General features: G+C 35.8%; 1 protein-coding gene across 1 annotated transcript in view; it reads right to left on the bottom strand.

Annotated features, from left to right (window-relative positions):
• Positions 1–26,676, bottom strand: part of UHRF2 (ubiquitin like with PHD and ring finger domains 2) — a 77,698-nt gene that overhangs the window by 16,293 nt on the left and 34,729 nt on the right. The window contains exons 5-9 of the mRNA XM_007186002.2: positions 10,508–10,617; positions 8,048–8,234; positions 3,737–3,860; positions 3,361–3,468; positions 570–674 (exon numbers count right to left, since the gene is read on the bottom strand). Coding sequence (XP_007186064.1) covers positions 570–674; positions 3,361–3,468; positions 3,737–3,860; positions 8,048–8,234; positions 10,508–10,617 — 634 coding nt within the window. The remainder of the gene's footprint in view (positions 1–569; positions 675–3,360; positions 3,469–3,736; positions 3,861–8,047; positions 8,235–10,507; positions 10,618–26,676) is intronic.

A 26,676-nucleotide genomic window follows, 5' to 3' on the forward strand; every position in this document is an offset into this window, starting at 1 on the left:
AAAACCCAATCCCAAAGGTTATACACTATACGATTCCATTTATAAAAATTTTTGAAGTGACAAAATTATAGAAACAGAGAACAGATTGGTGGTTGTCTGGGGTTAAGGGGGTTTGGGGGAATAGATATAGTATGGTGGCTAAAAAAGGGCAACATGAGGGATCCCTGTGGTAAGGGAAATGTTCAGTGTCCTGAATGTATCAATGTCAGTATCCTGGTTGATATTAAACTATAGTTTTGCAAGATGTTACCACTGGCTGAACCTGAATAAAGGGCAAAGACATCTCTGTATTATTTCTAACACTACATGTCAATCTACAATTATTAAAAATGTAAATGAGCCCAAAATTTAAAATGAGCTCTAAAGAAAATGTGACTATTTTCACTGCAATAATCAGTACACACAAAGATTAAGGACTGCCAATTGATTTACTTTTTAACTGGTAAAGAACTGACCACTTCAACATAAAAACGATGCTAAAAGAGATGGGATTTATCCTGGACAAAGCTTCTGTATTTTACTGAATGATCAAGACAGGTTCTAAAGAACAAGCTTGTATCATGACTTACTACTTCATCCGCAAATCCACCAGCCAGGACAAGAGAGTAAGCGCCATCATTACTTCGACCATGAATTCCACCAACATGGGGTCTATGGACACCCGCTTCGCTCACCTATAACATCAAGAGAGACTCAAAATACCTTTGAACAGTTCGTTAAGTTACATTTACAAAATGGTTTCACACATGTTATTGTATCCTAAAAGCTTCAACTAAGAACTGAATATCACATAGAATTCTAAGCTTTGCTCAGACTACTTCTCCCCAACTATATATCCTTCAGGTACTGAACTGATGACTCTTAAAACTGCTCAGGCCTAGAATTATGAGTTTCAAAATAACTATTAAATAATCATTATCCTATGTCTATTGGTAATTCCAGCTCAATTTGGGCAAAAAATAATTTACTATAAGTGCTCTAGATCTCTTTTTTTCTCATTTCTCATCTTTCATTATGGCACTGTTCCCTAGCCAAGTCAAAAAGGCAAGAGTCATTTCAGCCTCATTCTTCTGTATTCTTCAAACCCATCTGGTCACAAATATTGTTGATTTGATCGCCTAAATCTCTCAAAACCATCTTTTTCTACTTTCACTGATATAAGCCTAGTTTGAGTATGAATACTTAAAACATACCCTTTTTCACTGCCTCCAGCAGTTTTGTTCCTTCAAACTCATTCTACCTATCACAAACAGAATGATCCTTTTAAGAACATATCTGCTTTTAATTTTCAACTGCTTAACATGTATTAAACAGTCTTAATAGTATATTAAGCCCAAGTTAAGTATTACATATTATCCTCTCTCAACCGGGCGCCTAGCTACGTTCCCAGCCTTATCTTCAGCTTCTCCATTTTGGAGCCTATACATCTGAGCCCAACTACTCAATGATAAACATACTACCCATTTTTAGTTTATTCATGCAATTCTTCTATTTCAATGACCTACTACTTTCCCCCATTTATCTTCAATTCTGGCTCACTTAAACTTAAGTGTCACTTCTTTGTGCACCTCAAACTTCTTAAGAGAAGTATTCTAATTCATTTGTTTATCACACAACTGTTCTTAGCAGAGTAAATCCAAGCCTGTATAGTGGGCTAGGTAAAGAGGCACATTAGATGAGAAGCTGATAAGAGCAACAGAACCTGGATTTAGGCCTTGGAAACACTAGGTACTTTAGAGCATAGGACCATTTGATTCCCAACCTCACCAACCCCGATAATAAATCACGCTGAATCTTCCCTACTTCCTAAACTGCAAATCTATCCTCCTAAATGCTTAGGCCAATGACCTCAGTCATCTTAGACCATATTAATGAGGCTTTTACAATCTGGGAATGAATGACAGGCATACAAAAAAAAGAAGCAAACAAAGAACAAGGCAATTAAAAATACACTAAGTGTATTTTATTATAATTTTTATTTCATATATAAATATTATAAATAATACATAGCATAAAAAATAAATCTTATTTATTATTGTACAGGCATACCTCAGAGATATTTCAGGTTTGGTTCCAGACCACTACAATAAAGTAAATATTGCAATAAAGCGAGTCACACAAATTTTCTGGTTTCCCAGTACATATAAAAGTCATATTTACACTATACTGTAGTCTTAAGTGTATGACAGCATTATGTCTAAAAAACGTACACACCTTAATTAAAAAATAATGCTGTCGGAAAAATGGCGCCTATCGACTTGCTTGACACAGGGTTGCCAAAAAGCTTCAATTTGTAAAAAACACGGTATTTGTGAAGTACAGTGAAGCAAAGCGCAATGCAATGAGGTATGCCTGAACTCAGTTTTTTTTTTTTTTACTGTATTTATAGATCCAAAGTCATAATATAAGCCTTGAAAATTGACTTATTCAAAATTATGATATAACCATTGCAAGGATGAGAGGACAGAGTGTGTTAAACTAAATTCTTGTCTTCCATAGAAAGAGATTAATAAAACCAAAATATAAAGACAAAAGCTGTACAAACATGTTATTTATAAATAAGGAGGTAAATTCAGAAAAAGTAACTTTAAAGTGATTGCCTCTTAGAAACAGAAAATGGTGAAAAAAGAGGGTAGGTTTTTAAAATATAAATCATACTCTAGTATTTAACTTTCCATGCTATGTATATGTATTACATTATTTTAATCTTAAAATTTTATCAGTGGTCTAAGCACCAGTGCTATTCGACTCTTAAAGTTCAGAATCCTGTCTAACTGGAAATTGCTCTTTACCTAAGAGATTTTTTTTTCCACATTAAATTTTTCATAATGAAAAAATTACTTTTCTAAAGAAGAAATTAGAAAAATACAAGAGTTTTCTTTAAGAGGAAAAGAGAAGTAATTTAATCCTTGGATTATCTGACATTTCCTCTAACCAATATCTTAACATTCATTCAAGAGGATAATCCCCAAAGAAAACACCCTAAGTGAGCTTCCTTGCAGATCAATGACATTAAATGAGAACTTACTGCATGACTTAAAGATCTATTTCAAATATTAAATTCTTGGCAAGAAAAGTTCTTCAGAACACTTAATAACTTTAACTACCATAACTATAACAGAATAGTAAAACGAAGTGATTCAAAGGCTTAGAGGAAGCCTAATTCCATGATGTGTGCTCCTCTGTCTGCTAAGCTATGAGCAAGAGTCTACCCATCCTATAGGAAATCTTTCATTCTAACAACTGAATGCCCTGTGATACTACCTAGGTTAGTCCATTTAGAATCAATCGACACTAACACTGCTACAATTTGAACTATACCCAATTTTACCCTTTCAACTAAGCCAATTTAAAACATACCTGAACTCTAAATCTCCAAGTCGATCCAACAGGAATTCCAGGAATAGGTCCATAATGATTAGAAGGAACAATAGTACATTCTCTAGTGCGACCAACACAGGCCATTCCCTACAAGGTACCGAACAAACTGAGAAATCAGTTATGTTAAATCTTAAAGAAAGCCCTTAATTCCCATAAAATGTGGATAAAATAAAAACCTAACAATTTATATGATTAATATTTAACAATTTATATGATTAATCAATATAGTTGTTTGTTAACATTTCAGATTCTTAACATCATTTATACCATTACTACTATTGGAACTGAAACATTGTAACTTGCGTCACAGTTATAAACATTGTAACTAGGAAGAAAAAGAGACTTCCTTCTTTACCCTGCCCCAGTCTCTTCGGCTTTCAGTACTAGCTGATGGCATCTTTGCTTTCTTTTTACTCATCTTGAGTCTTTCACCAGCCTTTACAACTTCACTAGAATCAGTTTTACAGGAAGGACAATACCTTAAAAAAAAAAAGAGGAAAAGGAATTTTGATAATATTATATTAAAGCCAATAACAGAATAATGGTCTTTCTAGGTTAGAACAAGTTTTAAGATGTAATACTTGGTGTATATTACAGAGTTTCAGTTGGCATTTCAGTATTAAGCTTTTCAAAATATTTACATGATTAAGCTCACCGAAAAAAACTTGTCATTCTTTTAGAGAACTTAAAAGATTTTATTATCAAATTCTCAAATGCAATGCAAAAGCCGAACAAGGCTGTCCAATTTAAATGGCACCATAAACTCTGATCTTATCACTAATCCTCAGAGTAGAAATTATTCATTTGAAGTTTTTATCATTAAAGCAAAAGTGGTAAGAATAGATGATTCTAGACTGAACAATGATCCATGCAACTGATATATCTCCCCATCTAAATTGGTTATTAGAATTCTCAGATTCAAAAATGTATAGTCTAATTGCAGGCATAATGAAATGTGATTGATATTTGCGTGCTGAACGGATGTCCTGTCACCTTGCTAAAATTACATATTACCTCCAGAAAGCTTTTTGTAGATATTTTATGACTTTTCTAATTAGAGAATATTGCTGCAAATAAAATGTTCCCCCCACAAAAAAAAGTATAGTTTATTGTAACAAGTACACTGGATTCAAGGATGCTTGCTTATATTAGCCTTATCTCTAGCTCAATTTCAATTCTCTATACTTGTTTGTCCTTTAGCCTATCTGTAGTTGGTCATTCTACTGTAACTTGTACACCATTATAATCTGCCTTATATCATTTCTAAAAAGCAAAGCAGAAGTATGTCTATAGAATGAGATGGGACTATTCTTGATTCACCAAGATACGGAAACTTTGAGTATATCCAAAGATCAACTGGCCACTCTCCCATTAGTCTTAGATTTCTTTTTCTATACTTCCCATTTTATAATGATCTATGCCATGTGGCCTACAGAGTAAAGAAGATGACACCTGTACCCACTAGTTAATTTTGACTCCCTAATTATGAGACATGTAAACAATTCGGTCCCTGAGAAAATTAGTCGGGCAGTGAGATACAGAAACAAATTCAAGGTAAAATTATGTATGATACGGCAATAAATACTATCAAGTAAAATCCCTACTAATTTGGAAATCAGGAAGGCTTCCAAAAATTAATTTGTGGTAAGAAAGATTGTATTTTACCTGATGTGCTAACCCTATAATTTTATCAAAGATCTTATGGTGAAAGCAGATATTATCTCTGATGAGAAAATGAGCTCAGAGGTTAAATATCCAGACAACATAATTTGGAGAAGTGGAAAAGAAGATTTAAGGTTAAGGAATTCCAGGTAAAGTGAAGGACCTCGATATGAATGTAGAAATACTCCATAGAGTAATCTAAGACAGTCTTCTAATTATAGTCATCCCTGGGATCCATCTTTTCATCAAGTTTGTTAAGAACTCAGGCACTGTTTTGGCACTGGGTAGGGATAAATGTTTGTGATCAAAATATTTGTCAACAGTTAAGGAAAACTAGTACATAAAATGAAACAATTTCAGAAAGTGGTAAATGCTATAAAGGAAATACATCAGGGTTATGTGGGTGGTAATAGTGATTAGAAATGTTATGTGCCTTTAGATACAATAGTTAAAGGTTCTGAGGTGGGATTCCAGCTGAGATTCCTATCAAGAGGCCAGGTAAGACATTCCAGGCAAAGATGCGTTAAATGTAAAGGTCCTGAGGCATAGTAAGGAATGGTACGTTCTGAAGAACATAAAAGTAGTCAGGGGGCAGGTCATAGATGGCAAGGGTTGAAATTTTATCCTAAACGCAACAGGAAGACATTAGGGGGTTTTAAACAGGTGAGTAACCTGATTCAGGACTTAGATCATTCTGCTGCTCTGGCGAGAAGGACAGCTGGTAGACAATGTGAAAGCAAGACTAGTTAGGCATTTACTATACAGTTCAGGGTAGAGATAGTGGTTTGAACTGGGTGGTGAGAGTAGAGAAACATTATGGAGAACTGTAAGATTTGCTCATGTGTTATTGGATGTGAGTGGGGAGAAGAGAGAATCAAAATTAAGTTTAGCTTTTTGGCCCTCAACAAGTGGATGAGATGATCGTATTACCTACTGAAAATTAGGTGAGGAGCGGGATTTTAGGGGACACGTTTGTGGAAATCAAGATCTCTATTTGGACTCACTAGTTTTGTGATACTAGCGAAGCAGGCAGTTGAATATAGGGAATATAAAGCTCAGGGAAGACTGGATCTGAAAATATAAATTCCAAGCTGTTTGCTTGGTATTTAAAGTCTCATGATTACATGAGGTCATCTAGGGAGCAAGGATGAAGAGAGAAAACATGGGTAGTGCTTTGGGAAACTCTGAAATGTGGTAGATGAGAGAAAACCAACAAGAGACCAAGGAAAGGCCGGTGAGGCTGGAGGAAAATGAGAATAGATGATATCATACAAACTACAAAAACAGAGTTAGCAGGTAAACAGGACAGTAAGAAGAGGACTCAGAAGTGACTCTTGGGTTTGGCAACATAAAATGTGTAAGCCTAATATAAGCAGATATAGTTGAGTAGTGAGAGGGAAGGTCAGACTGGAGTGCTGGGGTATGGACAGGAGGAAAGCAAATGGAAATAATCAGTGGAGACAGCTCTGAGAAGCAAGGGAGTGGGCAGCTTTCTCCCACAATACAAAGGTGGGAGAAATGGGACCTAGGAAAGTGTGTATGTGCATGTGTTGTGAAAACAAGAGATTCTAGGATACTAATGAGAATAACCCAGTAATGGCAATTCGGGAGTGCAATTAACTGCAAGAGTGAAGTTCCTCAAAATGCAAAAGGATACGAAACTGTGAGAGCAGGAAGAAAGGTTCGCATTTAGTGAAGCAAGAACACATCGTCCACAGAAACAAAGAGGAAGAAGCACATGAGACTTCAGAGGAAATATAATTACTGGTGATGGTAAAATGCAGGGTGTGACCATGCAAAGTAGTGGCAGAGGGTTAAAGGAAGAAGTTGTATCCTTTTTTTTCTTCCCCCACCCCTACAGCCTCTGCTGTAATACAACAACCTTCCCAACAGGTGGGGAGAGACCAAAGGAATGGAGAACAATCTATTCTTCACAATGATATCAGCTACATAATGGTGATGTTAGTATTTCTGAGTACAGTCTGTCATCCCTCTAACTTAATCTTCCATGCTAACAACATGAACCGTAGTCTAAAAAGAAAAAACTTCCTAATATGACATCTTAAGAAGCGTATTATAACTTTAACTGGGAACATTTTCCCCCAGTCTCTTTTCTAATCCTTTCTGTTTGTAGCTAACACTACTCAGTACAAGTATAGATTCTGGCAAGTATATTTCACCTTGGTGCCTGGTTCTACTATTAACCTCATACAATTAAGTATGATAATCCATACAAAGCACTTTATTAGTGTCTTGCATGTATGAAGCACTTAACTGTTAAGTAACATTATAAAACATTTAATAGGCACATCTAAAATAACTGAGGGGTAGAGGGAACCATCTACAAAGGCTTCCCAGTTGAAGTCATACTTAAGTGAAAACCTGAAGGATGAGTATCATCCTGAAGTTACGCAAAGAGGAAAATGTTTCCAAGAAGAAAATGCATCAAGTGTAAACCCAGAGAAGATAAAGAACATGACTTATTTAAGAAGCTGAAAGATATTTAATCTGGCTAGGGTATAGAGTATTTGGGGAAATAAAAGAGGAAAGTGGCAAGGGATACAGTGGGAGAAATCAACTAAAAAACACTGTGCAGGGCCCTGTACAGTAACATAAAGCCTCTGAAGCAAAGGAGTAACTATCAAATTTGCATTTCTGAAAGAACACAGGACTCATATTGGAGAAGGGACTGGAGAGATTAAAAAATGGAGCGAGAGACTGGGTCAGAAGCTGTTGTTATAACTGAATAAAGGTATCAATGCCAAATAACCATTAGTTATACAATTTTAAGCCCTTTAATATACACTACGTAGGCCGCTCTCGCCTTCTGAGATGGACCGCATTCTGCCTACAGAATGTGTGTCTCTCTCAATAAATCTACCTCTTACCTATCAAAAATGTATATACACTACGTATCTTTAGAAATCTACTTTTGGTGTTTCAAAGACACATTTCACATGCAATTCTTAACACAGTAGCAACAAAAATCCCCTGATAATCATACCAGTATTCCTCTTCAGGGACCTTATCCAAAGGAGGATTCAGGCAGTAAATATGATAGGCCATGTTACATTCATCACATAGAACTTGCATGTTGGGTTCCTGTTTTCCACCACATATATGACAGGAGCAAGAACGGCATTTCTTATTTGGGTCTCCACCACAAAAGTCACATTCAGGGTCATTTTTCCCTATTAAGAACAAAATTATAGCGAGCCTAGTCTTAAAATCATTTTTATCTCTATGAATCTTATAAAGAAAAACCCATGAGAATAACATGCAGCTTTTTTAACAAAGAGAAAAGAACCATAAGGAATAATCCAGTGTAGTACTTTAAAGTTCCCCAAATGTGCATCGAGATGCCTAGGGGGCAATGCAGTGAACTCACGGGGCACCGTAAGATATATTAAAATTTCAAGCAAAATACAATACTTGAACAAAGTTGTTTGGATCTAACTACTTAATAAACGAAACTATTAGGTAACACCTATTCTGCAGATCCAAACCTTTCCTTGGGTGGACTGAACTAGGAGGGGTACGGCTGTTAGAAGTTAGCAAACCCATTTTGGTTTTGCTATGCCCCCAATACACTCTTTATTAGTAACAGTATCTAACAGTTTATTTTATTTTTTTATCTTACTTGTCAATTGGTTCAGAACTCTGGCAACTAACAGGTTCCACTTATTGCCCCCCGACCTCCCCCATCCCGCCAGCCTCCCCCATCTAAACCCAAACACCTTCTGCCAAAATATTCACTTGAAATTATAAAATATACATACATACACAGAAATCTTATAGTAATGCTAATACCAAAAGTTAAATTTAAATGTCAAAAGAGTAACAGTTGGATCGATTTTGTGTAAAATGAGGTAAGTTTATAAGAACTATAATACAGACGTAGCCAAATATGTTAAATTCAAAAAGGAAATTGCAGAATAAATTTTTTACACAAAATTAACTGTATAGATACACAAAGATGAATTATATAGATACAGAAAGATGTCTAGAATGACATATATTGTTAGAGTGATTACCTCTTGGGAGTTCTATAACTTATATAGTTCTATACTCTGAATTTCTTACAAATGCACACAATAAATTCGCGAGGAATTTACCGTGTCAGAGCTGATTGTTCAATATGAGAAACAGGGAACAAGTACCTGACAAATAAGAGAGGGGGAAAGAAAACTGCCACTGATTTCAGTACTAACTTTCTGACTGATCACACTGCCTATTCTTGCTAATGAATGGAAGGTTACAATTTTGTTTCACTTCCACTAAGGTAGCTGTGACAATATATATAAGTAATGGAAATTTCACAGACCTAAAATGCCAAAGGCATGTTTAGATTTTTGGTTTGGAGAGTGATCTGGTCAATGGCAATCTGGCTGTGGCTCTGAAATGGTTTCTTTACACAGAAGTTCAAAGCTGTAGCTATAACATGATTAGCATTAGACAGAGGAGGGAACAACATATATATGCAGATATACTGAGAGAGAAAACACAAGAAAAACCTAGTCAATCTTGTTTTTCTATTGTGTTTTACTGAGAGCAAGTAAGTCACATTAAATAAGTTTACTCATCAAGTTTACCTTTATTCCTAGAATATAACCATACAGTCATAAACCATAGAAACAGTCATACACAGTATGCCTTAAGGTTCTTAATTCACGTAGATGTATTAGCATTGCAGCCTCAAAAAATGAGTATGGCTTAGACCAGTAACATGGAAATTTATTTATTGATCTGTTAAAGGTCTTGTCTTGTTCTAATCTTGCACAACTGTGGTAAGAAGAGGTTAGGCAGAACTATTTAATCTTGAATATTTCTTTACCCAGAATATACTAGACATTGACACACAGCATAAAGTCAATGAACTGTTCTCCAGAAAAAAAATCAGAATTGACAGAGTATGAGACACTGTAACCTATTTGGAAAGATAATGATTGAACCATGAATGAAAAGACTTAGAATCTAGTCTACCTCTGTTACCAACTAGCTATATGATATTAAGTAAAATATATACAAGGAAGAGATAAGGCTACATTCTAACATCCTAACGATGACATAAACCTCATTCACTACCTCCCAGAAATTCAGGGCTCAACCAGCATTATTCTTCTCAGGCTCTACTAGTATAAAAATAAGTCTCACTATTCAAAATTAATCTTAAATGGCCACAACATTACCAAAGTGGGTTTTTAATCTGGACAGACTCTATAATAAACGAAACAGCAAGAAAATGGCAATAAAATGCCAAGATAAGAAAATACTTTTTGAAAACAAATTTTATCATTTGAGAAAAATCCATTAAACCAAAATAGATCTTATATCAAAATGGTTGTCTTGAAAATAAATTTGTATGGTCTACAATTTTATACTTTCTCAAAAGTTATTCCCTGGCCAGTTAAAATGGCAATCATGAACAATAAATGCAGTCTCAGCCCATAAGAAAAATCCATACTTAAAAACTTTCCATCTGCCAATGAAAGAGGATGGGCTCCAGGTTTCTCGATCTTGAAGATTTCATTTATGAATCTTATCTGACAGTCATTTAATTTTCCTTCAGAACCCCTGTTTAAAAAAGGAAGAAAGGTTAACCTCTGCCAGCAAAATCTAAATCATACACAAATAGTAATTAAAAGTCAGTTTGGAAACTCGCTGAACACTACCTATTTACAAATGGGGATTATAGCTATTCTAATCACTGAGTTATTGTTTCCAGCAGTAGGAAAAGTCCAGTGATTAATTAATATTTGAAGTTGTGTCACTTTTAATATTAGGAAAAAAAAATTCAAGACTCAGATCATCTGGTGAGAAGATAGCTATCTTGTAAGTTTAATTTAACTTAAAGACTAGGTAAAATGATACTCCCAATTAAAATGAAAGATTTAAACATATTTCCAATAAATATGGCAAGTTTCTGGGTAAATAGATGACCTCTTATTACAAAGAAAAGTCTTTCAAATACTAAGCCATATTTTTCATAGACACATTTATAGCTGTTTGCATATACTTCTTCAAAGTTTCTTGCTGTGATTGTGGATTTGTATAATTCTCCTTTTAATCTATCAACTTCTGCTTTGTATTTTTGAAGATATATTATTGGGTACATACAGATTAAGGATCCTTAAATCTTATGAAATGTCTTTGTATCTCTAGTAATGCATTTTGTATCAAAAGTGTACCTTTGGTTTTTTTGGTTACCATTTGCTTGGTGACTTTTTCAATCATTTCACCTTTTAAAACTTTTAATGTCAAATGCAGAAAATTTATAGATAAATGTATGGTTTAGCCAATTATAAGGTACACATCCTTGTAATCAACCATGACAAGAGATAGGACTGTCAACTACCTCAGCACTTCATGTCCTCCCTCCCAGTCACAACCTCTTCACTCCCTTCCACGAGTTATATTTACCTTAATTTTCTTCAATCTTCTCACCTGTCTGCCTCCCTAAGTATATGATATAGTTTTGTGTTTCAAAAAGTAAATTCCTAATATTTTTCCTTATAATTTGTTGAAGAAGCCCCACCATTTGTCCTATAGAGTTTCCCATGGTCTCAATTTTGATACCTGCATTCCCAAAGTGTACTTTAGTTTTTTCTGTCATATATATTTCCAGTAAATCAGTAGTTGGATCTGGAGTAAAGGCTGAAAACCCTTGGTTTGATGCCTGTTTTTAAAAATAAAGTTTTAACGGAACATAACTATGCCTATTAGTTTATGTATTCTCCATGGCTGGTTTCACGCTACAACAGCAGAGTTGAATTGTGACAGAGACCATCTGGCGGCCAAAGGTTAAACTATTTACTATCTGTCCCTTTACAGAACAAAACTGCTGACCCTTGCTTTAAATGTTTACACAAATCCAGGTTCATTTTTTGGGTAAAACTGTCTATAGGTCTATTTTCATCAGTAAGCACCTAATTACTTAGTTGTCTTTTCCTACAGCAGCCATAGATGCTCAATGCCTAGATTAATTCACTGGGGATTGGAAAATGTTGATATTCTAGTTCTTTCATTCCCTTTTTACTTATTTGCTGGAATAATTCCATAAAGAGAAACCTGAGCTCATCAATTACTTGGTGACTCAGTGGTATAGCTCGTATAACAAATATAGATGAAATGCTTTCTTTAGCAGTTTAAAAAACACAGTTCTCAAACATTCTATGTAGGTGACCAATGAGTTTCTATATAACTAGGAGTTCATGTATTTGAGGTGTTTCAATCCATGCTAGTTATTTTCCTCATTGATGTTCAAATCATCTCATCTTTGGCCAATGGGATCTTCCAGTTGATTCTCAAATCTTTCTGACAAGAATTTAGCAGTCTTTGTGGGCTTCCTTGTTATGTGCAAGACAAGATGTTTGTTCTCAGTTCATCTTGTACATTTTCTGCCCCCACCCTGTAGTCTTTTTTTTTTTTTAATAGATCTCTATTGGAGTATAATTGCTTTACAATACTGTGTTAGTCTCTGTTGTACAACAAAGTGAATCAGCCACATGCATACATATATCCCCATATCCCCTCCCTCCCACCCTCCCTATCCCACCTCTCTAGGTCATCGTAAAGCACCGAGCTGATCTCCCTGTGCTATGCTGCTGCTTTCCACTAGCTTTTATCTATTTTACATTCGGTAGAGTATATATGTAGATGTTACTCTCAATTCGCCCCAGCTTCCGAGCCGTGCCCACCCCCCCCAGTCTGTAGTCTTATCTCCAAGGAAGCCTAGTTTCTTTTAGGTGGAAATGGTTATTTCAAGACCACAATTTAGGCACTGGAAAAGCTTTCTAAAACTGGATTGATCAGTATTTCTAGACCAAGCTACAAAATTTAGACATACACATTAATACATGTACAAGATACCTCATGAGTTCATGCAAACACTTTCTGTTCAAATTCAGGACTAAAGGATAAGTCTGCTTTTGACAAAGCGATTATTTCTCTTTCTCCTTTCCCCCACAATCAGAAAATCCTAGTTCTCAAAGACACCAGGGATACCTAAATTAGAATGCTACAAGTACTTCTTTGCTTTACCCCACATTACATATGACATTTTCACCAGTGGTCATTATGATTACAGAAAATACTTCAAAATTTCTTTGTATATTTCTGCCATGTCTTACAGTTATATCTACAGTGTCAGACCATAAAATCATTACATACTACACTTTCTCCCTTATGTACCTCCCTCTAGTCCCAGTTCTAGATGCAGAAATATTTTTAATGTTTATTACTACTCTATGTCAAATTGCCTACAGTCATCTTGATGGTCTGAAACTAGTTCTCTACAAGATTTCCCAGGAAGGGTTCATGAGAACAATTCCTCCCCTAGTTCTTATAAGTTAATGATAGTTTGTCTCCAGCCTTTATACTGAAGGCCACTTTGGCTAGACTTAAAATTCTTGGCTTACCTTTTCTTGACTCATGGATGTCTTTCTGGGATGTTTTCCTTGTAAGGGTGCTATCCTGGTTCCTTATTTTTTCTTTTTCTTCTAATTTTGTATGGATTTGACATCAATGCTTTTCTTTTGCTTGTTTTTATAAAATTTTCTTGACACTTTAGAGGGTATAACTTCAATTAGGTTTGCTAGATCACAGCCACAGAGCTCCATATAACTCAGTTTTGTTGTTGTTTTTTGGAGAAGCATTCAAAACTATGGCAGCTAAAATCTAATCTGATAGAAAGCAGATCAGTAGTTTGAGGCCAAGGTTGAGGGTTGTGGTAGTAATTGTGACTCTGATGGAGCCCACAGGGACTTTTGGGGGGGGTAGTGAAAAGGTTCTATATCTTGATTACAGTGGTGGCTTTATATGGTACATATTGCAATATGGTACATATTGCTTTAAGTAAATTTTGCCTCAAAAATTAATTAAAAAAAATGACACTATAGAAACTTCCTTTTGGTATCTCCTGGCTCTATTCCCCTTCCCTATTTTTTAACTGGACCCTTTTTTCCTTTGTCCTTACTGTTTCTGTCCTACTCAATCTGGACTGCATTCCTAGTAGTTTATTCTCAATATGGGACTTTGTCCTGGAATGGAACTTTAGCTGACTAATTTTGAGAGTTCATAGGGCTCTAATCTCTTCAGACCTTACTGCAAACTGTGTATACTCATCCAAACTGGGGTGCGTACCCATTTCTGGCTTCAGCTACTGTATTAGTTAACTATTATTACATAACAGGTCACCACAAAACTAGCAGTTTAAAACAAAAATTACCTCAGTTTCTGTGGATCAGCAATTTGGAAGCAGCTTAGCTGGGTAGTTCTGGCTCATGATCTTTCTTGAGGTTTCAGTCAAGCTGTTGACCAGACCTACAGTCTCATATAAGGGCTCAACTGGGGGAAGACCAACGGGCTGTCTGAATTCTCACAACATAACAGCTGGCTATCACCAGAGGAAGTGACGTGAGACAGCCCAAAATGGAAGCTTCCATGTTTTCATAACCCAATCTCAGAAGTGGTATACCATCACTTCTGCCATATTCTACTGGTCACAAAGAGCAACCCTAATAAAATGTGGGAGGGAACTCTGCAAGGTGTTGAGTACCAGGAGGCAGGAATTATTGGGGGTCATCTTAAAAGATGGCCACCATAGCTGCTACTCTCAGGTGAGATAGCTTGCTGAGGTAACTTAACTTATTATTTTGGAGTTCTTGGGTCAATCATATATCCTGTTACCCTCTTCTTCCTCTTGTATAGTTACCAATACCGCACAGGTCTTGTAGCTTTCAGTTGTTTATCTCAGCAGCTATCTTGGTGTTTGTGGGAGATACCACATCACCCTAAATGTTTGTAGATACTGCCCTTAATTTTTGGATTAGATCTTTTCGTTCTATTTGTTTTTATAAGGATATCTAGGAAGATTAAAATCTATGCTGTTGCCATCTTCCTAGAATCCCATCCATCCTTATATTTTCAACTTCTGTGATTTCATATTTAAGGAGATTTTCTTATAAGCAGTGTAAGAGTTTTGTTTTTATTTTAATCTAGTCTGTTGATCTTTGTCTTTATAATATTTAGTTCATATATAGTTAATATAATTGATGATATATTTGTTGCTACCATTTTACCATGTCTTCTACTTTATCTACCTTTTTGTCTTACTCTTCTTGATTGCCTTTTGTATTATTCTATTTCCACTCTTAATTTGCTAATATTTTATTAATTTTTAGTGGTTCTTAGAGAATGCACCATGCAAACCTGCAAAATCAATCTGCTTTACGTTTTACTTTCAGTACTTTCCTGATCATGTCAGAATCTCAAAGCTTCATTTACTAATCCCATCTTTCACATGGTTATCATGATTTTATTCTACACATATTTTAAACTTATTTTTTCAGTAGTCTATTTGTACTCACATAGTTACCCTTCCTCTGTTCATAATTATTTCCTATATTTCCTTCTTTCTATCTGAGATCATCTTCCTTCTGCTTAAAGAACTCCCTTTAGTATTTTTTTTAGTGCAAGTCTGTTGGTACTGAATTCTCTCAGGTGTGGTCTGATGTCTTTATTTTGGTTTCATTTTTGTAGTGTATTTTCATAAAGAATGTATTTCTAAGTTGAGAACTTTTAAAGTCAGTGTTTTCAGATGCCATTCCACTGTCTTCTAGCTTACACTACTCCTGGTTAAAACTCAGCCGTCTTCCCTTTGACTCTATGTTTAGTTTTCAGCAGCCTTATTGCGATATGCCACTGTTTTCTTTTTATTTATCCTGCTTAGGAACTGCAAAACTTCAATCTTCGACTGACGTCTTTTATCAGTTTTGGAAAATTCTAGCTATTACATTTTCAAATAGTTTTCACCCTACTCTCTTTTGGGGAACTACAAATAGATGTAAACACACCTCTTTACAAAGTCCCACATATACAACAGTCTTTTCTGTATTATTTTCCATTATATTTTCAATGTTTTAGTTGGATATTTTTCACCGACTTGCCTTTGAGTTTATCCTATCTTCTGCTGTGTCTTATCTGCTGATAAACCAACCTAAGGAAGTCTTAGTTGTGGAAACTGTACTTTTCACTTCTTGTTCTCCATATGATTATTTTATAGATTCTAATTCTCAGTTGAAATTCTCTATCTTTTCAACTATTTTCTTAAGCATATTAATTATAATTAAAGTTCCTGCCTGATAACTTGATCAAGATCACTTATGACTCCATTTCTGTTGTTGGTTTATCTTCTTCTGGTTTTTGATTATGTGGCCCTGTCTTTTGGTAGCACAGTATTTTTGATTCCATGGTAGATAGTATATATAAAACATTAGAGGCGGGCTTCCCAGATGGCACACTGGTTAAGAATCCACCTGCCAATGCAGGGGACATGGGTTCAAGCCCTGGTCTGGGAAGATGCCACATGCCGTGGAGCAACTAAGCCCGTGTGCCACAACTACTGAGCCTGCGCTCTAGAGCCCGTGAACCACAACTACTGAGCCCGTGTGCCACAATTACTGAGGCTGTGCTCTAGAGCCCACGCTCCACAACAAGAGAAGCCACCACAATGAGAAGCCTGCGCACCACAACGAAGAGTAGCCCCCGCTCTCCACAACTAGAGAAGGCCCGCGCACAGCAACGAAGACCCAATGCAGCCAAAAATAAAAGAATAAAATAAATAAATTAAAAAAAAAAGAAAAGCATTAAAAAAAAAACCACATTAGAGGCTTCAGTCATTATCTTACCATTAAGAGGTCCAATCTTCCTTCTGCTGGAGAGATACTGCAGTGGTTTAACATTTTAATTAGCAACTCTGCTGAGGCAAGGCTGGTTCTTCAGCTTTGGTAAGATTTAGTCTACCTGTCTGCCTTAACCATCTACAGTTTTCAACTAAGAGCCTGTTGTATATTCTGTGGGACCACTCCACCAGGGATCCCCAAATTCATGTTTGCCTTCTAAGACTGCTAAAAACTCCACTTTGTTTTTTACTTATGTTTTTAGCCTCCTGCCTAGGAAAACCCAGTAACTGGCAAAAGTCCTAAGAGAACACAGGTCATATGCTTGAGGCAACCCACATATCTGCCAACAGCTCTGATTTCTTGTCTCCACACTGCCGCCAGTTGTTCAGTGAGGTTTGCCCTGTATCCATAATTAGCATAGTCCCCAGGGCAAAAAGCAACTACAAAAGCTAACTGTCAGGCTTCCCTGGTGGCGCAGTGGTTAAGAATCCGCCTGCCAATGCAGGAGACACGGGTTTGAGCCCTGGTCCAGGAAGATCCCACATGCTGTGGAGCAACTAAGTCCGTGCGCCACAACTACTGAGTCTGTGCTCTAGAGCGTGCAAACCACAACTGCTGAAGCCCAGGCACCACAACTACTGAAGCCCGAGCACCTAGAGCCTGTGCTCTGCAACGAGAGAGGCTACCGCAATGAGAAGCCTGCGCACTGCAACGAAGAGTGGCCCCTGCTCGCTGCAGCTAGAGAAGGCCCGCGCACAGCAACGAAGACCCAATGCAGCCAGAAATTTAAAAATAAAATAAAATAAATTAAAAAAAAAAAAAAAAGCTAACTGCTTTCTAAGGTTCTTCCCTTTCCAGAGTCATACCCCTGGTCGTTCTCCTTACCTCTCTGCTGCCTTTCAGATGACAACTGTACTTGATCTGGCTATTCTAGTTGTTTTAGGTAAGAATGCTGATCTGCTGCCAGCTATTCCACCCTACCTGGAAAGAGAAACCTTCTATGTGCTTCAATAAAGTCATAAAATCAGACAGTTTAAAACTAAAATCACTTTTCCAGTCATTTATCGTTTTAAGTTGAAGGCTTACTACATCCATTTCCTCTTGACTAAACTAATGAAGCAAGGCACAGATCACAACCAAAACAGGTAAATAGTCAATTCATTCCTTCAGGAAACACCCTATTTATTTCATAGAAATCTAATAAACGAACAATTGTAAAAATGCATTATTTTATATACTACCAAAAAAGAAACTGGCCTGCAATGGGTCAGTATAAGAAGAACCCTCAAATAAAGATGGGACACCAAATGAAAGCCAACAACTATAAGACATATTATTTTATGAAACCTCAAGCAAGAAAAATGCCTGAGATGAGCTGTCTAAGAAGGACCCTCAAAGCTAGGACAACAAATGGCTTCTCTCATGTTAAAGAAAAATGGCAAATAAACCACCTTGCACATACAGAAAACAAAGATGCCTGTTTCAATATTACCCCTGGGTATAAGGAGAAAAAGTATCCCCTGACAGATATGAATTCATACTACCTGTGTGGTTTAAAAAAGCTCAAGCAGAAAATTTAACTTCAAGTTCTATAGATGGTACTCCAAGGTGACTAGCAGAAGTAAACTCAAATATCTGAAAGAACCCAACTTTAGTCAGTCCAATAGCAATTTTAAGATACATCATAATTTCAGAGATGTTAAAATATGGAAAACCGTTTATTTCAGATTCTATGAAATATTGTATTTACTGAACATTTATTTTAACTAGTGCTTAGAACAGGGCCTGACACACAGGAGCAAACAACAACAACAACAAAATCAAAGCATTAACATTCCAGTGGTATGCTTGGCAGAATAATAGGCCCCGAAGACATCTATGTCCTAAGCCCAGGAACCTGTGAATATGTTACTTTATATGGCAAAAGGGACTTTGTTAATGACCTTTAAATAGGATTATCTAGATAGGCCCAATGTAATCACAGGGGGCCTTGAAAAGTAGAAAAAGGAAGAAAGAGCCTGAGGAAGATATGACTACAAATGAACAGTCAAAGATACAATTTTGTTGGCTTTAAACATGGAGAAGCAGGCCACAGGCCAAGGAACTGGGAGGCCCCTAAAATCTGAAAAAGGCAAGGAAGTCAATTTTCCTTCAGTCTCCAAAAAGGAACACATCCCTGCCGACACCGCTTTTAGCCCAGTGAAACTCATAAGACTTCTGACCTACAGAACTGTAAAATAGTAAGTTCTATTATTTAAGCCACTAAGCCTGTGGTAATTTGTTATAGCAATAACAGGAAACTAATACAAGTAGGGCAAGAGAAAATAATAAATGTCAGGTGATAATCAGTATCATAAAGAAAAATAAGTTAGACTAAGGGAGAATTCAATCATATATACACACACCTATGCCTGGTATCTGTCTGTATGTATGATTTTACATAGCGTGATCAAGAAAGTTGTCTTTCGAAGTGATATTTGAATAAAGAAATAAAACAAAAGACAAAGTAAGCCAAATGAATATCTGTGTGGAGCAGACCAGTCAGAGGAAACAGCATGTGCAAAAGCTCTGAAACAGGAGCGTGTTTATATGATTAAGCAACACAAGGAGGCCAATATGGTTGGAATACAGTGAGCTTTGATTTATAACTTGATATGGACATCAAGTTCCTAGTCTGTAAGAATGGTACATTCAATAATAAGATCACTAGAGATGTCATGATAAACAAGTATGGATAAAATTTAGTAAATAAAACCCTAAAAAATGACACAGAATACAGTAAGTACATCCATAGTTTTAGTAAGGTTAAAAATTTTTTTTTTGCTATAGGATTCAAATTCTACTTAGGAATATCTAATCTAGTATAATTTCATATACTGTTAAATATACAAGAGTAAGTGACCAAAGATTTGAAAAACTGATTTAAACCCTAGACTTCTGTTTTGAATTTTCTTCAAAGCTAAAATAGAAACAGAAAATGGCAAGTTAAAAATAGAATTTTGTTAACTAGAATTAGATAGTTTAAGCATATTCACTTTTTGGTACTCACAAATTAAAAATTAGATACAAGCATAAACTTTAACTCCAAGTTCCCTTATCAAATCTCCAAGGCAGATTACAAATCATGTCCTCTGTTTCTTCCTTTGCACCTTCAGTACAATAGAGAGGATCAAAGCTGAACGTTAGTTTTTTTGTAAATGTCTAGTATACGCCATGATCAAGTGGGATTTATCCCAAGAATGCAAGGATTTTTCAGTATCTGCAAATCAATTAATGTGATACACCACACATCAACAAATTGAATAAAAACCATATGATCATCTAAATAGATGCAGAAAAAGCTTTTGACAAAATCCAACACACATTTATGATAAAAACTCTCCAGAAAGTGGGCATAGAGGGAACATACCTCAACATAATAAAGCCCATTTATGACAAACCTACAGCTAACATAGTACTCAGTGAAAAGCTGAAAGCATTTCCTCTAAGATCAGGAACGAGACAAGGATGCCTACTCTCACCACTTTTATTCAACATAGTTTTGGAAGTCCTAGCCACAACAATCAGAAAAGAAAAGGAAATAAAAGGAATCCAAATTGGAAAAGAAGTAAAACTGTCACTGTCTGCAGATGACATGATACTATACATAGAAAATCCTAAAGGTGCTACCAGAAAATGACTAGAGCTCATCAATGAATCTGGTAAAGTTGCAGTTTACAAAATTAATATACAGAAATCTGTTGCATTTCTATACACTAACAACAAAAGATCAGAAAGAGAAATTCAAGAAACAATCCCATTTACCATCGCATCAAAAAGAATAAAATACCTAGGAATAAACCTACCTAAGGAGGAAAAAGACCTGTACTCCGAAAACTGTAAGATGCTGATGAAAGAAATAGAAGATGACAAACAGATGGAGAGATATACCATGTTCTTGGATGGGAAGAATCAATATTGTCAAAATGACTATACTACCCAAGGCAATCTACAGATTCAATGCAACCTCTATCAAATTACCAATGGCATTTCCACAGGACTAGAACAAAAAAATCTTAAAATCTGTATGGAGATACAAAAGACCCCGAATAGCCAAAGCAATCTTGAGAAAGAAAAATGGAGCTGGAGGAATCAGGCTCCCTGACTTCAGACTATACTGCATAGCTATAGTCATCAAAACAGTAATGGCACTGGCACAAAAACAGAAATATAGATCAATGGAACAGGACAGAAAGCCCAGAAACAAACTCATGCACCTACGGTCAATTAATCTATGACAAAGGGGGCAAGAACATACAATGGAGAAAAGACAGTCTCTTCAGTAAATGGTGCTGGGAAAACTGGTCAGCTACATGTAAAAACATGAAATTAGAACATTCTTTAACACCATACACAAAAATAAACGCAAAATGGATTAAAGACCTAAGCGTAAGACCAGATACTATAAAACTCGAGGAAAACATAGGCAGAACACTCTTTGTCATAAATTGCAGCAAGATCTTTTTCAATCCGTCTCCTAGAGTAATGGAAATAAAAGCAAAAATAAACAAATGGGACATAACTAAACTCAAAAGCTTTTGCACAGCCAAGAAACCATAAACAAGATGAAAAGACAACCCCCAGAATGGGAGAAAATATTTGCAAACAATGTGACGGCCAAGGGATTACTCTACAAAATTTACAAGCAGCTCATGCAGCTCAATATCAAAAAACAAACAACCCAATCAAAAAATGGGCAGAAGATCTGAGCAGACATTTCTCCAAAGACATACAGATGGCCAAGAGGCACATGAAAAGATGCTCAATATTGTTATTAGAGAAATGCAAATCAAAACTACAATGAGGTATCACCTCACACCAGTCAGAACGGCCAACATCAAAAACTTTACAAACAGTAAACGCTGGAGAGGGTGTGGAGCACCCCACACTGTTGGTGGGAATGTAAATTGGTACAGCCAGTGTACCAATGGAGAACAGTATGGAGGTTCCTTAAAAAACTGAAAATAGACCTACCATATGATCCAGCAATCCCACTCCTGGACATATATCTGGAGAAAACCATGGTCCAAAAGGATGCATGCACCCCAATGTTCATTACAGTGCTGTTTACAATAGCCAAAACATGGAAGCAACCTAAATGTCCATTGACAGAGGAATGGATAAAGAAGATGTGGTACATATATACAATGGAATATTACTCAGCCATTAAAAAGAATGAAATAATGCCATTTGCAGTAACATGGATGGACCTGGAGATTATCATACTAAGTGAAGTAAGACAAATATCAAATGATATCACTTATATGTGGAATCTAAAAAAACACGATACAAATGAACTTATTTACAAAACAGAAATAGTCTCACAGACTTAGAGAATGAACTTCCCAGGGGGGAAGGGTGGAGGGAGGGATAGATTGGGAGTTTGGGATTGACATGTACATGCTGCTATATTTAAAATAGATAACCAGCAAGGACCTACTGTATAGCACAGGGCACTCTGCTCAATAATCTGCAATAACCTAAATGGGAAAAGAATTTTAAAAAGAATAGATACTTGTATATGTATAACTGAATCACTTTGCTGTACACCTGAAACTAACACAACATTGTTAATCAAATAGAATTTGTTAACTAGAATTAGACAGTTTAAGCATATTCACTTTTTGCTACTCACAAGCTAAAAATTAGGAACAAGCATGAACTTTAACTCCCAGTTCCCTTATGAAATCTCCGAGGCAGATAAAAAATCATGTCCTCTATTTGCTTCTTCCTTTGCACTTTCAATACAATAGAGAGTATCAAAGATGAAGGTTAGTTCTTTGTAAATGTATAGTAAAACTGATAAACCTTTGGTGAGATTAAATCACAAACTAAATTCAGGAATGAAAAAGGGAACAACATTAACAAAGACTATACACGTTAAAAGATGAGGCTATCCAAACTTATGACAATAAACTAAAATTAAAATAGGTTCCTAGAAAATTAAATCCTATTTCAAGAATAGAAAATCTGAATAGTTCTATTATCATTACAGAAATCAAAAAACCTTCCCACAAAGAAAACTCAGCCCCAAAGGACTTTACTGAGAAGTTTTAACATTCAAGAAAAGGACACAAGGGCTTCCCTGGTGGCGCAGTGGTTGAGAATCTGCCTGCTAATGCAGGGGACACGGGTTCGAGCCCTGGTCTGGGAAGATCCCACATGCCACGGAGCAGCTGGGCCCGTGAGCCACAATTGCTGAGCCTGCGCGTCTGGAGCCTGTGCCCCGCGACGGGAGGGGCCGCGATAGAGAAAGGCCCGCGCACCGCGATGAAGAGCGGTCCCCGCACCGCGATGAAGAGTGGCCCCCGCTTGCCGCAACTGGAGAAAGCCCTCGCACGAACCGAAGACCCAACACAGCCAAAAATAAATAAATAAATAAATAAATAAATAAATAAATAAGAAAAATCCTTAAAAAAAAAAAAAAAAAAGAAAAGGACACAAAACTCTACCATAAAATAGAAAAATATTATAGCACACAATAATTTTATAAAACCAACGTAATTTGGAAAGGATAGCTAAGATAGGAAAGTTAATATACAAATTTCACTCATTAACCTAAATGCAAATACCCTATACAAAATATTGTCAAACCAAATCCAGGAAAGCATACCTACAAAATACCCATCAAACATTGTAATTATTGGTAAAATTTTCAAAGAGATATCAGGAGAAAAAAAAGATGCCTGCTCTCACCACCTCCTTTCAGCAATGTACTAACAGGCAACTGGTGAATGAAGACAAAAGTTAGCAATCGAAGGAAAAATACGACACAAAAATGTCATAATTCACAGATTACAATTATAAAAATCCTGAAACAATCTACATGTGAATTAAAACTATTAACTCTAGTAAGGCTAATGGATCCAAAATCAAAGGTTACTTATATACCAGTAACAAAGAGAAAAATGAAATTTAAAAAGGATTTATAATAACAAGTGGTATCTGAGGTTAAATAAGGATAACAGACACATAAGGTCAGACCTCTGGAGAGAATTATATATCAGGCTGAACCATATAATGGCCAACATTCAAACATTTTGAATCTATAAAAACATTTCATATGGTTCCACCTAATAAAAACATGACAAAATCATAATAAAGACCTAAGTAAATGGAGAGAAATCACACCCATGGATTAGATTTAATGTAGTACCTATCAAATTCCCAATGGTTTTTATGTAGAAATTACCAAAATGATTGGAAAACTCGAATGAAAGTACACAGAGCTAAGAACAAAGAAGAACTATTGAAGCACAAGGTAGGAAGACCTGCTCTGTCATATTATGAAAGTGTGGAACTTATATAAGGACACTCAAAACAGACCAATGATACAGAATAGAGACCAGATGGATGCATCAAATATAAAGATATGTGACGAGGTGATATTGAAGATCAATGAGGGGAAAATGGGCTTTTCAATAAATGATGCCAGGAAAAATGATTATTCATATGTATTAAGTCTAACCCTTACCTCACACTGTACAAAAAGACCTACTTCAAGTGGATTACAGATCTAAAGAAAGGTAAATATTAAGCTTTTATAAGGTAATAATAGAGAATATCTTTATGTTTTCTGAGTAGGGAAAAGTTTCTCCCCTCCACCTCACTCTATGTTTTATTGAGATGTAACTGACATACCATTGTATAAGTTCAAGGTATACAACATAATGATTTGATATATGTATATATTGACAATGATTACCACAAAAAGTTTAGTTAACATCCATCACCTCACAGTTACAATATTTTTTTCCCTTGTGATGAGAGCTTTAAAGATCTACTCTCTAAGCAGCTTTCAAATATACAATACAGTATTGTTAACTATAGTTGCCATGCTGTACATTACATCCCTAGAACTTATATATCATATAACTGGAAGTTTGTACCTTTTGACCACCCCCACCTATCCCCAACCCTGACCAACCCCCAGTAGGTTTCTTAAAGCAAGACACAGAAAGTATATGCATTAGGGGAAATTTTTGATAAATTCAACCCCTTAAAATTAAGACTACTACTCAAACACAGGGAAAAAAGATAAGCCACAGAATTGGAGTAGACATTTTCTCCACATATAACTGAAATGGTCAAGTCTCTACTCTACTTTAGGGTTCTCTAGAACTCCTAAAAATCAGTGAGACAGACTACCTAATTAGCTACAACAACACACACTAATATTTGAAACAGGATCCTTACAAGAGATATCCAAATTGCCAATAAACGTAACGGTTCTCAATCTCATTAAATAGTCAGGGACATGTAAATCAAAACCACAATGGAATACAATTATATACCCACCTGACTAGCAAAAACTCAAGCCTGACAAAAGTAAGTGTGGTTAAGAATGCAGAGCAATGGGAACTCTCATACTACTGTGGAAGTGCAATCTGGTACAACCACTTAAATATTTGGTCCTATCTATTAAAGTTAAAGATGCACAACTTCTACAACCCAGCAATTCTACTTCTAGACAAGACACATCCTACAGAAACTAACGCACATAAGCACCAGGACAGAGGTATAATGTCATGGCAGCACTGCTTGTAACAGCCCCAAACTATCAACAGCAGAATATATTTATACTTTCCCTCTGGTTATTTATCCACTCTTTCCAGTGAAGGGAAAAGATTTCTAACAATGAAAAAAAATTCCCATCCACAAGCCACAGTGACTCCTTTTTGACTCTTGTATCCCTAACATGTCTAGTAAAAACCTGAATGACAGCAAACATAATCCTTTATAGGACAGTGTGTTTTACTTTGGGATAGCCATCATATAATCATTTTCTCATGAGCCAATATTTGCCTATCTATAATTTCCACTCAATCTTAGTTCTAGTCCCTAAAGCCAGAGTGCTCCACTCTAACTGTACCTCAGAATTACTCAGGAAAACATGTTTTAAATAGCAAGCTTTTTTAGCTCAATGTTATGAGTACTGTTATCTCTTCCCATTGTGTATACATGCTTCTTTCCACTTCCTACACTCAAGAACATTATAAGAATCCCTAGATAACTAATTTATGTAGATGCTTTCTCCTTTCCTTCATGATATGTATCCATATCAGAATTTCAAGTTGCTTAGAACTCTGTTAATTGTTACGTCCTTAGCCTGGCAATAGAATCACACTTGTGTTTGTACAAATTTCTGAAACTGTTTTCTAAAAGATAAGCTCACAACATTCTTTTTCTTTATCTTAGGAGTCAGCAAACTTTTTCCATGAAGGGTCAGAGAGTAAGTAGTTCAAGATTCTGTAAGCCTCATGTGCAACCACTCAACAATGCTGTTGAGCACACACACAAAAAACCAGCCATGGCTAATACATAAATGGGGATCACTGTGTTCCAATAAAACTTTATTTTCATAAAACAGGTAGCCAGTGGGCCATAGTTTACCAACCCCTGCTTTATATTATTAATCATAAGCAGATGCTTGATCTTAGATTTGTCACCTCCGTGTTATAACAGATATGATAATATATGTCCATTATATATATAATACAGAATATATATAATCAGTTAACCAGAACTTGACAAGAATGTTAGTTTGGCTGCTTCCCTTAAGTAAAAGAAAACTGTCAGGGTCTTTCTAGTATCCCCAACACAACAAATGTACTTCTAATAATTCATTCTAAAGAAAAGAAATGCACAAAAACATATACACAAAGTTGTTTACTTAAACATCGTAATAAAGAACTGGAAATACTTTTAACAGGCTTTTAAAAAAAGTAAATTAGTGACTATTTATCCAATACACTTTATTCAGAAGAACTGAACACAAAATGATGTTGATACTATTTCCCCAAGTGTAAAAAGGTAGCTTTGAAACAATGCATAGTACTTTATCACTTGAAGGAAACATCTAAAAGTATTTCTTAAAGAATTAACAATGGAAATATCTGAGTAATATGAAATC

The sequence above is a fragment of the Balaenoptera acutorostrata genome, chromosome 6 (assembly GCF_949987535.1).
Source record: "Balaenoptera acutorostrata chromosome 6, mBalAcu1.1, whole genome shotgun sequence".
NCBI classification, from domain to species: domain Eukaryota; kingdom Metazoa; phylum Chordata; class Mammalia; order Artiodactyla; family Balaenopteridae; genus Balaenoptera; species Balaenoptera acutorostrata.